The sequence below is a fragment of the Schistocerca americana genome, chromosome 1, assembly GCF_021461395.2.
Source record: "Schistocerca americana isolate TAMUIC-IGC-003095 chromosome 1, iqSchAmer2.1, whole genome shotgun sequence".
Classification (NCBI taxonomy): Eukaryota; Metazoa; Arthropoda; class Insecta; order Orthoptera; family Acrididae; genus Schistocerca; species Schistocerca americana.
Window position 1 is genome coordinate 385,130,871 of NC_060119.1, and position 16,240 is coordinate 385,147,110.

At 47.5% G+C, this 16,240-nt stretch overlaps 1 protein-coding gene across 3 annotated transcripts in view; it reads right to left on the bottom strand.

Annotated features, from left to right (window-relative positions):
• LOC124601276 (dihydroxyacetone phosphate acyltransferase) overlaps positions 1-16,240 on the bottom strand; it is a 125,860-nt gene that overhangs the window by 58,110 nt on the left and 51,510 nt on the right. For all 3 annotated transcript variants that reach the window (XM_047136232.1, XM_047136233.1, XM_047136231.1), the window contains exon 10: positions 13,517-13,596. In XM_047136232.1, the coding sequence (XP_046992188.1) occupies positions 13,517-13,596 (80 nt within the window). The remainder of the gene's footprint in view (positions 1-13,516; positions 13,597-16,240) is intronic.

Genomic DNA, 16,240 nt, shown 5'->3' on the forward strand with positions numbered 1-16,240 from the left:
TCAAGGGGAGGGGAGCGCGCGAGGTCGTGGGGAGGGGAGGGGATCGCCCGTGGTCGAGGGGAGGGGAGGGGATCGCCCGTGGTCGAGGGGAGGGGAGGGGAGCGCGCGAGGTCGTGGGGAGGGGAGGGGATCGCCCGTGGTCGAGGGGAGGGGAGGGGAGCGCGCGAGGTCGAGGGGAGGGGAGGCGAGCGCGCGAGGTCGAGGGGAGGGGAGGCGAGCGCGCGAGGTCGAGGGGAGGGGAGGCGAGCGCGCGAGGTCGAGGGGAGGGGAGGCGAGCGCGCGAGGTCGAGGGGAGGGGAGGCGAGCGCGCGAGGTCGAGGGGAGGGGAGGGTGCGCGCGAGGTCGAGGGGAGGGGAGGGTGCGCGCGAGGTCGAGGGGAGGGGAGGGTGCGCGCGAGGTCGAGGGGAGGGGAGGGGTGCGCGCGAGGTCGAGGGGACGGGAGTGCGGGAGGACGGGAGTGCGGGAGGACAGGAGTGCGGGAGGACGGGAGTGCGCGAGGTCGAGGGGACGGGAGTGCGGCAGGACGGGAGTGCGGGAGGTCGAGGGGACGGGAGTGCGGGAGGTCGAGGGGACGGGAGTGCGGGAGGTCGAGGGGACGGGAGTGCGGCAGGACGGGAGTGCGGGAGGTCGAGGGGACGGGAGTGCGGGAGGACGGGAGTGCGGGAGGTCGAGGGGACGGGAGGTCGAGGGGACGGGAGTGCGCGAGGTCGAGGGGACGGGAGTGCGGGAGTACGAGCGGAGGGGGAGTCGAGGGGAGGGGGAGACGAGGGGAGGGGGGGAGTCGAGGGGAGGGGGGGAGTCGAGGGGAGGGGGAGTCGAGGGGAGGGGGAGTCGAGGGGAGGGGGAGTCGAGGGGAGGGGGAGTCGAGGGGAGGGGGAGTCGAGGGGAGGGGGAGTCGAGGGGAGGGAGAGTCGAGGGGAGGGGGAGTCGAGGGGAGGGGGAGGTCGGGGGGATGGGAGTGGGGGAGGGAGAGGTCGGGGGGATGGGAGTGGGGGAGGGAGAGGTCGGGGGGATGGGAGTGGGGGAGGGAGAGGTCGGGGGGATGGGAGTGGGGGAGGGAGAGGTCGGGGGGATGGGAGTGGGGGAGGGAGAGGTCGGGGGGATGGGAGTGGGGGAGGGAGAGGTCGGGGGGATGGGAGTGGGGGAGGGAGATGTCGGGGGGATGGGAGTGGGGGAGGGAGATGTCGGGGGGATGGGAGTGGGGGAGGGAGATGTCGGGGGGATGGGAGTGGGGGAGGGAGATGTCGGGGGGATGGGAGTGGGGGAGGGAGATGTCGGGGGGATGGGAGTGGGGGAGGGAGATGTCGGGGGGATGGGAGTGGGGGAGGGAGATGTCGGGGGGATGGGAGTGGGGGAGGGAGATGTCGGGGGGATGGGAGTGGGGGAGGGAGATGTCGGGGGGATGGGAGTGGGGGAGGGAGATGTCGGGGGGATGGGAGTGGGGGAGGGAGATGTCGGGGGGATGGGAGTGGGGGAGGGAGATGTCGGGGGGATGGGAGTGGGGGAGGGAGATGTCGGGGGGAGGGAGAGGTCGGGGGGATGGGAGTGGGGGAGGGAGAGGTCGGGGGGATGGGAGTGGGGGAGGGAGAGGTCGGAGGATGGGAGTGGGGGAGGGAGAGGTCGGGGGATGGGAGTGGGGGAGGGAGAGGTCGGGGGAGGGAAGTGGGGGAGGGAGAGGTCGGGGGAGGGGAGTGGGGGAGGGAGAGGTCGGGGGGATTGGAGTCGGGGAGGGAGAGGTCGGGGGGATTGGAGTGGGGGAGGGAGAGGTCGGGGGGATTGGAGTGGGGGAGGGAGAGGTCGGGGGGATTGGAGTGGGGGAGGGAGAGGTCGGGGGGATTGGAGTGGGGGAGGGAGAGGTCGGGGGGATTGGACTGGGGGAGGGAGAGGTCGGGGGGATTGGAGTGAGGGAGGGAGAGGTCGGGGGGATTGGAGTGGGGGAGGGAGAGGTCGGGGGGATTGGACTGGGGGAGGGAGAGGTCGGGGGGATTGGAGTGAGGGAGGGAGAGGTCGGGGGGATTGGAGTGGGGGAGGGAGAGGTCGGGGGGATTGGAGTGGGGGAGGGAGAGGTCGGTGGTATGGGAGTGGGAGTGGGGGAGGTGGAGGGGAGGGGAGTGGGGGAGTTGGAGGGGAGGGGCGTGGGGAAGGTAGAGGGGGGAAGTGGGGGAGAGGGTAGAGGGTTGGTTGGTTTAAAATAGGGGGGAGGGGCCAAACTGCTAGGTCATCGGTCCCGATTAAAATAATTCCACTATAGTGATAGTAAAATAATCGAGACATACTAAACACAGCTCGAAGAAAGGAGAAAACCACACGAATGACAGAAGGACCACAAACTCTATAATGGACAAAATCAGACAAGATAACCACAGAGAGGTGCAAGAAACATGTAGAAGAGATCAATGGAAGAGAGCAGATTAGCGTGGCTGGCTGACCATGAGAATAAAAAGGAGAAGCCAGCCACTCTGCACTTGGGTGGAGGACGCCGAGGGAGAAAGGACATGTGCTAAAACTTAGATCAAAGGATAAAACCTACCCTCACGAATAAAATGTAAAACTAGAGCTGTTGTTGAGGCACTGTCACCCAACACCGAAGGTAAGGTGTTAGGAAAGTTAAAAGTAGGCAGTCCAGCAAGAGATGAGGACCGTCCTTTGTGAGTCACAGCGACACTGAGGTGGGTCCTCACGATGGAGGATGTAACCACGCGTTAGCCACATATGGCCAATGCAGAGCCAGCAGAGGACAACAGATTCCCTGTGAGAGGACCGCATGGAAGACTTCCACATATTCATATTCTCCTTAACGACACACAGTTTGTTGTGCCTACTGTTATGCCATTCCATCTCTCAAAGCCATAAAAACCTGCAGCATAAATCAGAAAGCAGGTCAGTTTCGAAAATGCATATCTCCAGAAGCGAATTCCGCTTAGCCTGTTTGGCCAGCCTGTCGGCTAATTCATTGCCTGGGATTCTGATGTGTCCTGGGGTCCACACAAATACCATTCCAGGGCGTAGATGGACTCCTGAATGGACGCTACCAAAGGATGACGAGGGTAGCACTGGTCAATAGCTCAAGGAGTCAGTACACAGGAAAAATGACTCGTCAGGGCATGAGTGGATGTGCTCAAGATCACGAGATATGGCCGCCAGCTCTGCAGTGAAAACACTGCAGCCATTTGGCAAGGAGTGCTGTTCAATATGGCCTCCAGCCAGCGAGCCACTAGAGTAAACCAATTCATGGCCACGGTAGATGTCGAGAATTGAGAGGAAGTGATAGCGGAGAGCCGCAGGGTTAACAGAGTCCTTAGGGCCATGCAAAAGGTCCAGAAGAATCTGCGGTCTAGGTGTATGTGAATGGACCTCGAGGAGAGGAGGTAACAGGAAGGACTCCAGTTCAGACAGAAGTGGCCAGGTGTGAACTGCAATCTTAAGCCCTGATCTGGGCCGCCAATGCGGGAGATGAAGCACCGTGATTGGGAAAAGGAGACGGTAATGTGGATGCGCAGGAGAACTACGAATGAGTGCAACGTAACTGGCAAGCAGTTGTGCATGTCTAACCTTCAATGGAGCGACTCTGGCCTCCACCAGGGCACTGGTCACTGGACTCATTCCAAAAGCTCCTGTCGCTAGGTGAACGCCACAGTGGTGCCCTGGGTTGAGTAAATGCAACATTGAGGGCACCGCCGAATGATAAACCGGACTCAAATAGTCAAGGCAGGATTGACCAAGATGGTGTTGCTCAGGCAGTGGAGGGCATTGAGGTGCTGATAGCACTTCTGCTTTAAGCTGACTAAGGTATGGTAACCAAGTCAATTGGGCATCAAAAACCAGTCCTAACAATCGATATGTCTCCACTACAGTGAGTGGATCGTCATTAAGGTAAAGTTCTGGTTCTGGATGAACGGTGTGACGCCGACATAAATGCATGACACACGACTTCACGGCTGAAAACTGGAAGCCGTGGGCTAGAGCCCATTACTGCGCCTTGTAAATGGCTCCCTGCAGGTGCCGCTCAGCAACACCAGTACTGGTGGAGCAGTACGAAATGCAGTAGTCATCCGCATACAGGGAAGGTGAGACCAACGGCCCTACAGCTGCTAATAGACCGTTAATATCCACTAAAAATAGAGACACACTCAATACGGAACCCTGCGGAATGCCATTTTCCTAAATACTGGGGGGGAGAGGGGGGGTGGGGGGGGGGTGGTACTATGGGAGGCATCAACTTGAACACGGAAAGTACGGAGTGACAGAAAGGTTTGGATGAAAATCGGGAGCGGGCCCCAGAGACCCCACTCATACAATACGGCAAGGATATGACCTCACCAGGTCGTGTCATATGCTTTATGTATGTCGGGGGAGAAGAGGAGGGGGCAAGAGATTTAATGTTAAGAAATGTAGTTACACCAAGGAAGTGCTGAAATGAGAAAAAGGCCTCACACACAATTGCAGTTTGGGGGGGGGGGGGGGGGGTAGGTCTTGCTGCTAGGAAGATGAGGTCAAAGGTTTTTGGTTTAACACAGGCCAGCAGCCATTGGTACAGCCATTCAAATATCTGTCTTACTGTAGCTATGTTACAGTATGTTAAGCAATGTCTGAGCAACAAACTGGAGCTGGCACCTTGGCAAATTGTGCAAATCAATTAATTCCTTTTGCAAAAGATTTTCATTGGGCTGAAATTAATGTTCATGTAATGGCACCATTCAGATTTTATGTGCAAAAACAGTCACCCTCAATCGTATTTTATGTGCCAAAACCATCACCCTTCAATAACTCTGGACTGGAATCAGACTGATGGTTCAAATTTGGCCCACTGCTGTGTCGGAGTTTGGTCTAAGGTCTTGCTTCGTTTGAATTTTACATGCACAAACACATTTTGCTGGGAGGTTTTTGAAGCACACACTCTATACCTGGGCAAATCAGTTCAAACTTTGCACAGAAAGATGAATGGATAAAGTCAAAACAATTTTTTAAATCCCATAATCTACATCCGTTGTTGAGATATGATGGTTGAAACTCAAGCCAAAGATAACATGTAAAATTCGTTCTTACATGAACTGAATACACAAAAACAGCTTAAAGTGAATCAAACAAACAAAAAATGCATTTTCACAATGAAATTGAAAACTTGCTTTCAAAAATCTAGCTTCATTTGGATTTTATGTGAAAAACATGTTTTTTTTTATACTTTTTACACATGCCACTTATATGTTTTGAACTTGGGTGAATCAGTTCAAATTTTCTAAGAAGGTAGGCAAATACATGTAATTAATGGTCATCCTGTTGTTCTGTGAAAGTTTTATCTTTTGCCATGATATAGCTGTCTACAGTTGCACATAAAATGCATGTAAAATCTAGTTTTATGCAAATCACATGGGCTGAGACAGTTTAAAGTGGCACAGATTGCAAAAAAAAAAAAAAAAAAAATTATATACAGTAGCTGTAGGAAGTACCTGTACAATTTTTTCATAATTTGGGTTTCATGTGCAAAAGATCATGCCTGCACATGAAACTGTCTCTCACAGAGTTGTTATCATGTGACCAGCTATTGTTTCTAAGTGAGTGTGTTTGAATATCCACGCAATTATTGGTGATTAAAGGTTATAACACTTTTTGGTAACGAGGTCGGATATTTTCACTGCGTTGTGGTTTTGTGTGATCGTGACGGGGCAGACATGGAACAGCTTATGCAAGCGCTCATTGAACAACAAACACAGCTGACGGTTGCTATTCAGGCGTTGTCGACGTTGCTTACTCATCGTCTGTCTTCCTCTTCTCTGCCTCCATTCCCTCCTTACGACGAGGCTGCTGAAGACTGGGAGGATTCTGAGAAGCATTTGCGGCAACACTTCTTGGCTTTCGGCGTTGTTGACGCTCCTATGTGTAAGTCGTTATTTTTATCTTGGATTTCCCCACGGATCTATCAGCTGCTATCTCAGTTAGCCCCTCTGCGGGAACCTGCCTCTCTGTCCTTCCAAGAAATGTGTGACTTATTGTCTAACTATTACCAAAAAAACACCCACGTCGTTGCTGCCCACGTGGCGTTCTACCGGTGTCATAAACAGCCCCATCAATCTTACCAGGCTTGGGCGGCGGAGCTACACGGTCGAGTAGGAAATGTCAGTTTGTAACGGACACTCATCATGAGTCTTATGCTGATTCAATGGTTAGGGATGCTATTCTACGGCTTGCTCCTGATAAAGAAGTTTGGCAACGTGCCCTACAACTGCCAAATCCGTCGTTGTCGGAAGCTATAAGCATCGCTCAATCCTTTGAAGTCTCACACACTGCTGGCTCGCAAATAGACGCGTGGTGTGATGTAGGCACTGTACAGTCAACTTTCGACACAGACAATTTGCCTGTTTCACAGGAGAACGAAGATGTGGCGGCGGTTCACTCGCGTAAACAACATCGCGTTGGGCCGCAACGCTCGCAGCGAAAACAGCAACCCCAGAAGCAGGTTCGTTCCGCACTTCCTTCGTGTCCACATTGTTTCGTACAGCATGACAGGGCCACGTGTCCAAAATGTTGGGCCACGTGTAATTTACGTAGGAAAAAAGGCCACATTGCTTCTGTGTGTCAGTCCCCTAAAGTTCCCGTCGACGAGGACGAGGCATCGGACATGGATGTTAACTGTGTGCTTTCTCAGCCAAATAAGTTGTTTGTTACTGTTCGTGTTCTGGATAAAGACATTCGCATGCAAGTGGACACTGGCTCTGCAGTAACTCTCATTAATTCTCGCACATATTTGGAGTTGGGCTCCCCTCCCTTGTCTCCAGTTACGCGACATCTGAGAACTTATAATAAACAGAAAATTCCTATCATTGGCCAGTTTGATGCTTCCACTGCCTACAAGTCTGTTGTTAGGCCCCTCACGTTTTATGTGGTGGATCATGCGGGCACTGAAAACCTGTTCGGTTATGATGCTTTCCAGTTGTTCGGGTTCTCCATTGATGATGATGTGCACCTCATATCTGAGGATATTCCGTATCAACAGCTGGATGGATTGTGTTCTGAATTTTCGTCCGTGTTCTCTGCTGGTCTGATATTCCGTATCAACAGCTGGATGGATTGTGTTCTGAATTTTCGTCCGTGTTCTCTGCTGGTCTGGGTCATGCCAAGGATTTTGAAGCCCACATTACTCTTAAACCTACAGCTCGCCCTAAGATTTTCCGGGTACGCCCTATTCCGGTGGTGTTGCGTGCACCTGTCAAGGCTGAGATAGGCAGGTTAATGGCTTCCGGGATTCTCCTTCCTGTTACCTCCAGCGAATGGGCATCGCCAATCGTGGTGGTTTCTAAACCAAATGGAAGTGTGTGGTGATTTTAAAGCCACTGTCAACGCTCAGAGCCTCATTGACACTTATCCTCTTCCCCGTCCTGAGGAGTTATTTACCAAGCTCGCTGGGGGCCAGTTCTTTTCCAAATTTGACTTATCGGAGGCGTACCATCAGTTGCCGTTGGATGCTTCTTCCAAGGAATTTCTCGTCATCAACACTCCTTGTGGGTTGTATCAGTACCAGCGGTTACCATTTGGCGTCGCTAGCGCGCCGGCCATTTTTCAGCGGTTTTTGGAACAGCTCACGGCTTCCGTTCCCGGCTGCATAAACTATCTGGATGACATTGTTGTCACGGGGGCCTCCACTGAGGAGCACCTTCGCAATTTGCGTTCACTGTTTCGGGTTTTGCATTCAGCTGGGTTGAGGTGCAATCTGGACAAGTCACAGTTCTTCCAACCCTTCATTGTGTATCTTGGTTTGCACTTGTGGTGGTGGTGGTGGTTAGTGTTTAACGTCCCGTCGACAACGAGGTCATTAGAGACGGAGCGCAAGCTCGGGTTAGGGAAGGATTGGGAAGGAAATCGGCCGTGCCCTTTCAAAGGAACCATCCCGGCATTTGCCTGAAACGATTTAGGGAAATCACGGAAAACCTAAATCAGGATGGCCGGAGACGGGATTGAACCGTCGTCCTCCCGAATGCGAGTCCAGTGTGCTAACCACTGCGCCACCTCGCTCGGTGGTTTCCACTTGTCCCGTGAGGGTATATGTCCTCTACGTCAGCACGTTGCGGCCATTAAGGCTCTACCCCAGCCGTCTACGGTCAAAGAACTTCAGGCGTTTCTAGGCAAGATTGTTTATTATCACAAATTCATTCCATCCACGGCAGCGGTAGCTCATCCTCTGCATCAGCTGTTATGCAAAAAAGTCCCTTTCTGTTGGTCCGACGAGTGTGAGCAGGCTTTTGTCCGCCTGAAGGCTCATTTGCAGTCGGCGCCTTGTCTTGCCACATTCCGTCCGGGTCAGCACTTGGTTCTGGCGACTGACGTGTCACAGTATGGCCTAGGGGCTGTTCTTGCCCATCGGTATGAGGATGGGTCGGAACGACCCATCTCCTATGCTTCCAAGACCCTCAACGATGCGCAACAGCGTTACTCTCAAATCGAAAAGGAGGCGCTTGCTATCATTTATGCTCTAAAAAAGTTCAGCGTTTTTTTTTGTATGGTTCTAAGTTTCACCTAATCACCGACCACAAGCTGCTGGTCTCTCTGTTCAGCCCATCGGATAAGGTAGTCCACCGCCTGCAACGTTGGGCCTTATACTTGTCTCGTTTTCACTATGAGATTCACTATCGCCCCACGGCCCAGCACGCCAACGCTGACGCATTGTCGTGATTGCCGTTGGGCCCCGACCCGGTTTTTGATCGTGATGAACTACTCTGTTTCCACATTGATGAGGAAGAACGTCGTGCAGTCGAGGGTTTTCCACTTACAGGTTGGCAGGTCGCATCGGCTACTGCGCGGGACCCGGTCCTGCGTCAGGTGATCGGTTTTGTTCAATGGGGTTGGCCGGACAGGACCAAGGGCCGGGCATCATATCCCCTTCGCAACTACCATGCCTTGCGCCTTCGTCTGTCTGTTCGTGATGGTGTTGTTCTTCTGGCCACGGATGGCGCATCTCCACGGGTCGTGGTGCCAGCCTCTCTTCGCAAAGATGTTCTCAAACTGTTGCATGAAGGCCATTGGGGTATTTCTCGGACAAAGTCCCTGGCCCGCAGGCACATTTATTGGCCGGGTATTGATTCGGACATCGCCCACATGGTTGTTGCGTGTGGTCAGTGTGCTCAACAACTGACTGCACCTCGTACAATGCCCTCTCCGTGGCCTGATCCGACGCAGCCATGGGAACAGGTGCACGCTGACTTTGCCGGCCCCTTCCTCGGTACTCATTGGCTACTGTTGATTGACGCCTTCTCGAAGTTTCTGTTTGTTGTTAGATGTCCGTCGCCCACCACTGCAGCGACGACACTGGCTTTGTCCAAAATCTTTGCACTAGAAGGTCTTCCATCCACGATCGTCACAGACAATGGTCCTCAGTTCTCTTCGCAGGCCTTCCATGATTTTTGTACTGGACAAGGGATTCATCATGTTACAGCACCGCCCTTCCATCCGCAATCGAATGGGGAGGTCGAGCGCCTTGTCCGCACTTTCAAAGGCCAGATGAAAAAATTCCTTAGTGATTTTTCCACAGATGACGCTCTGCTGCAATTTCTGAGTTCTTATCGCTTCACGCCTCTGGGTGATCGCAGCCCTGCTGAACTCTTGCATGGCCACCAACCGCGCACTCTACTGCACCTGCTTCACCCTGTCAGTCCTTGTGCTGTGTCCCCTAGTGCGGGAAAATACTCGATGGGCGCCGACATGTGGGCACGAGGGTATGGATCTCGCCCTAAATGGATTCCAGGGGTGGTCAAGGCTCTTCGCGGCCGCCGGCTTTGTGAAATACGTATGGACGACGGCATGGTTGTTCGCCGTTACGACCAGATGCGACCACGAGTGGTGGCCACGCCGGTGCCACCGCCCCTTCCTTCGCCTCCACCAACCCGAGAAGCCAGTCCTGTCGCTGCTGTCGATCTACTGTACGTGTTGATGCAGCCGGCATCGCTACCGCTTCCGAGTACGCCGGAACCGGCCCCAGTCGCGACGCCGCCTTCTCTAGGACCCATCTCGCTGGAGCACACCCCCAGGTCCACGACACCTATGGATGCTGCTCCGGAGTTTTCACCCATCATCTCGTCCAGGAGGCACGTTCCACGCACGAGCTTCCGTCCTGGACATTTTCGACCATACTCTCGTGACTCTCGTGTCTCTCCGCGGGACCTTCTCGGGGCCTCACAAGAGGCCATGGATGTCTCCGCACTGTCCATGTCTCCAAGGAAGTGAGTGTTTTTTTTTTTTTTCAAGGGAGGAAAAGTGTTGTGACAGTGCCACGACATTTAACAGTGCCGCCACGACAGTACGTGCAAATGGCGATAGAGGCACTCCGCAACTCGGCTGAGCACGGAAGCGCCACCTAGCTACGAACGGCGCCGGCCGCATGTCACGGCACGGCAGTTGAATAAGAGATACTGAGTTGTTATCATGTGACCAGCTATTGTTTCTAAGTGAGTGTGTTTGAATATCCACACAATTATTGGTGATTAAAGGTTATAACAATTACTAGGTGTATACTTCACTTAGTCATACTTTACAGGCTATACTGTACAGGTTTATTATTAAGCAGATCACCTGATTAGTGTCAGTAACATGCATCAGAAAAATTGACATAAAATTACATTTGTTTCATTGCTCATTGATGAATTTGTAATATTAATACACTATATATAATTTTCTGTAACACAGGGAAAAATAAGGAGATTCCACAACCCTGGAATCAGGCAAGCAAATGAGTATATTAACGGAATTATGAACATCTTTCTGTAGTCTTAAAAAAGAAACAATACATCACAGAATATGACCATGTGTTAGTCTTAGCACTAGATTAACATTAAAGCTGACAAAAATACTTTCCCAAAGCAAAGGAGGCAGACAAGCAGTATGAAAAAAACAAAAGTTGTTAATTACGCAATGCAACAGAAACACCGTATTATCTGAAGGGGGGAAAAAAAACCTGTAACAAGAAACTGCCCAGTACAGTCTTACTTGCACTTTGTACTTGACAAGTGTGTTGATTTAACATTCATCTGTTATTTCCCATTCAGATTGATCTTTATTCTGCACAAGCATTTCTCTAACATCATAGATTTTTTTAATAATATGATAGTATGAGTGGCAGCAATGTTATCATCAATCATTCACAATGTAGATTAAAGAGACCTCAAATCTACAATTATTGATCTTCTCTAAATCTGTTTATAAACACATGGTAAAGAATTCTATGCATCCCAGTGTAACTACTTAACAGATCTGCGAGCAAAACTGAATATCAGTATGTTTTTAACACTTTCTTTTCAATTTCTCAAGAAAAGTGAGACATACCAATATTGTATTAATTAGTGTCAAATCCCAAGATCTACTACTGGCAGAACATCTCATAACAGCTAAACTTCATGTGTCACATATATGAGAGAGAGAGAAGATGTCAGCATGCCAGTTCAAAGATTTAAACATTTTAACATCATATATTTTTGTCAATTTTAAGAATGGTACAGAAATCCAATTGTATTGATTGTTCCAAACTCACTCAAGTAAATTTAGATTATTTACTCTTATCTTAGATCCAACTGTGAAAAACACTTTTTCTCTGTATGACATCTGCTTCAAAGCCACAATCATATAGGAACAGTAAGAAAATAGACTTATCACATCCTTTTCTTCTGGTTGTGTAGATGATAGCCCATACAACAGATGTATTCTGTTATTAACTGATATATGATCATCAGCATCCTCGTCAGCAGAAGCAACAATTTTACATTAACTGCATGATAAAGGCCTCCTCCAGACTTCTCCATACCCTAATGGCTTCAGCTATATGCATTCATGTAGCTCCAGTATGATTTGTAATGACCTTAACAAATAGTTCATCTCAGTTCTGTCTTATTTCTTTCAGTCCAGCAAACAATCTCCTCAGTCCACCTACCAAGTGTTCACTGGGCAGTAAGTCGAACTCACTTTCATTTGATTTTCATGAGAGCCATAATTGCATCTTCCATTCCAGACTGTTTCCAGATAAATTTCTTTGTTTTGTTCTCTTAAAAAATCCTGATAAACATCTCTCCAGTGATCACTAAACAACCCTCAACATTTATATCGTTTTTTCATTGTAAGTCCACATTCACAACCTTAAGTCAAAACTGCTACTTCACTCTGACTGTAGACTTCCCTTGTAAGTGATAACAGAAACTTGCTTCAGGGCCCCTAATTAGTTTACCAAAAGCACGCCAGGCCAGTTTTACTCTGTCTTATTCTGCCCATCCAACTTTTGTTCCCAATAACCATAAATAAATAAACTCTACTGGTTCAGGGTCAACTTTCATATTTTCTTTTCTGTATGTTTCTGCGCATTATTTTAGCCTTATTACAACTACTTTTCAGGTCTGCCTCCACACTTACTCTATTGGATGGTTCAAGAAAGTTCCATTAATACACATTCCTTCTGTTTTACTGTCTTAAGGGTTCTCTAGTGTTGCAGAGAAAAGCCTTGGTTACACAAAATACCCTCCTCCCTGACTCCTCTTTCAATTGTACATTTCTTACTATCTTGATCAAATTTAAAGTACGCTGTAGCACTGATGAATTTATTTTATAGTATAGTAGCTCTGGTTCAATCGATATCTTGTTTCTGAATACTAGTGCAGATTTTCTTGGAACTTGTCAATAGACAAAATGGTAATTCACACTCATTGCTTTACACTATAATTTTGTTAGCAACATGCAAATAGTCCACTGTGCCACATCCCCTTTGAAAGCCAGCTCATTACTTTGCATGCTTAAAAAGCAATGGTTTTTCTATTTAGTAGGTTATAATTTTAGTGAATACATTACACAGGAATGTGAAAGATATGGTTCATTAAATGCTGTCTTTAAATATCTAACAATCATCTTTTTCTTTGTTTGCACCTATTTCTCATCTACATTCAGTCAGAGCAATGTCCTGAAAGCTCAAACATTTAGAAGTAGTTATCCACATCAGATAAATTTTTGCTCCTATAAGCTTGGCCAAAGTCTCTCCCTCCTCCCCTCCCCCTCCCCCAACATAGGTACTCTATCTGCAGGACAGTTTTACAAAAATGTTGCTGCAATACAGAACTTTATTTACCTTAACCAGAAATTGGTCTGCTACCAAATGTAGCAAGCATCTGCAAAAATTACTGCCAACAAATTCTAATTCATGGATATGAGGTTCAGATTATAAAAAGTTATTTTGACAATTATGTTCTTAGAATTGCGTATAATGCTCCTACAGTCGCGTTACCAATAACTTAATAAATTTATTAATAATCTGTGATACTATGTACAGATTGTACAGTTCCATCCATTTACATGTTAGCTACTGTTAGATTTAGTTACCACTTATCAAAACTACTACTACTGCTACTACTACTACTACTACTACTACTACTACTACAACAGTACAAGTAGCATGCACTCAATTAACAGGCTAAACAAATTCTGCAGTGCTAAGTTCTTTGTTCTAAGATATACAGCAAAACTTTCAAGAAGCAGTCAAGTGAAAATTCCAACATACCTTTACTTCCCATGCACCATTAAAGACAAAGTCATGTGACAGAAGTAACCGTATGAAGTGGTACTTCCTAAATAGTTTATCTGAAGAATAAAAACAAACAAATGTGCATTCTGCAGGCTATTGAAGACAAATGTTATAATCACACCTGAAAATAGTTCTTAATATTAAATTGCAAGAGATTTATGTACATTTATACACATAACTCAAAACAACTGCTCACTCCATGGTGAAATAGAAAACGCCAAGGATACTATAGCAATCACATAGTCTGCGTGGTAACACAAAAAGTTTAGTGTCAAAATTCAGACGGAAAAACTAAGTGTGTTGTTGTTGTTGTTGTTGTTGTTGTTGTTGTTATCACACATTACCCTATAATACTATTCAACAAAAATGCTTTCTGTAGTTTACAGACAAAATTTTCTCAATTGTCGAATACTTGGAATTATTAAGCATATCTTGACAATTTCAGTGCTCTTGATACATTTACCTGTCAATTAACATTTTATTAAAGTTAACTACATTTTCATTGGTACACAGATAAATGAAAACTTCTATATAGGATCAAGGGTCATGCAAATAAATTTATATGCATATGGCTGGGAAGTACATACAAGTAGTAAAAGAATTCTTAGTTCAAGCTAACAATATCTAGCATCATTTGAGACCAAGAGGCATCTTGCTTCGAAACAACAGAAATACTGAAAACTATAGCAACAAGACTTTTATGCATTATGACAGTCAAACACTGCGGCAGATTGATACAGGTTTTCAGAAATAACTGCAACCTTTTGCCTTTTGTGAGGGTTCAACTTTTATTTTACTATGATCAGCTTCAAGTAACCTAGGGCTCATCATCAGGCAGTATAAAGGCATCTTGAAACAAGTCATTGTAAAATAAAAATTGAGCCACCACAAAAGACGAGTGGTTGTAGTTATTTCTGAAAACCTTTAACCCCAGTAATGTTAATAGCCCCCCTCTCTCTCGCCCTCCCTCTCCCTCTCCTCCTCCCCCCCCCCCCTCCAAGGTGAAAGGAAAAGAGAAACTGGTGTTATATTTAAGAGCTTTCCCATTAACGTAAATGGGGGACAATTTCACACGCTGATGACCTATTGTGTTATTTCTTCTCTTTTCAACATGTTATTCATCAGTTGTGCCAGGAATAAAAAAGCTTAGGTTGTAGAAGCAGTTATTTCACTTGAACCCAGTGCCATCAGAGACATGTGTCACTTTTATTCATGTAGACACGAAGTGCAATTAGTTTAGATTTTAAATTGGCAGAATGTACTGGATGCACCTTACTTGCAAACAGTTTCATCCTCAGAATTTTGTTGACTGCTGATAGCAAAGCACAAGGGCACGCCTCTGAGTTACCATTTCCTTGCAGTAGTTACATTTTATACTGTAGAAACATGGTTCAGAAGAACTGCTTTTGGATCAGTGTTTTTCAACAAATGTCAAACAATTCCAGTCAGATAACCATCCAAAAGGTGTGTGTTCTGTGAATAAGTAAATGGGCATGATATGACATGCCAACCATATTTAGAGCCACATGAAAAAATTTCCTAAGCAGTCACCTACCCATCACTGCCTTATGGTAATCAGGGAAAGCAGCAGACAATTTCCATCACCTAAATAAAGTTATTAGAGGAAATTACAGGAGGGTGTTATTTAGTCAAGGCAAACCATGAGGTTGCAATGGTTTACCAAGAAGTATATGAAGAAGATGACAAACTCCTGCTCCACAAGATTATTGATGGCTTTTTCCCAAAAGAGAGAGATCACGAAAATGGTTACTTCCTTTGATAACTGCACTCATGTGCTTTCAATTATATTCACTTCACACAAAATATCTGAGAGTCACATATTGAATACCGAGTAACGTAATGCTCGGTTATTAGTGTTGACAGCTTTGATAATGATTTGCACTTAGATGAAAATGTTATGTCCAGCACTATCTTTGAGCACTCCTTTGCCAACCCACAGGGTCACTTTCTCGTCTCATTAGCTTACAGTCATTGCCACTGCAACAACATGATTGATAGGGGCACAACATTTTAACACTGGCTGGTATATATATATATATATATATATATATATATATATATATATATATATATATATATATATATATATATATATATATAGTTTCGTTTCCCACTATTGGGACTTTTAAAAATGGTAATTGTAGGTGTTTGTTCTACATCTACATTTACAGCTACATTTATACTCCGCAAGCCACCCAATGGTGTGTGGCGGAGGGCACTTTACGTGCCACTGTCATTACCTCCCTTTTCTATTCCAGTTGCGTATGGTTCGCGGGAAGAACGACTGTCTGAAAGCCTCCGTGCGCGCTCGAATATCTCTAATTTTACATTCATGATCTCCTCGGGAGGTATAAGTAGGGGGAAGCAATATATTCGATACCTCATCCAGAAACGCACCCTCTCGAAACCTGGCGAGCAAGCTACACCACGATGCAGAGCGCCTCTCTTGCGGAGTCTGCCACTTGAGTTTGCTAAACATCTCCGTAACGCTATCACGGTTACCAAATAACCCTGTGACGAAACGCGCCACTCTTCTTTGGATCTTCTCTATCTCCTCTGTCAACCTGATCTGGTACGGATCCCACACTGATGAGCAATACTCAAGTATAGGTCGAACGAGTGTTTTGTAAGCCACCTCCTTTGTTGATGGACTACATTTTCTAAGGACTCTCCCAATGA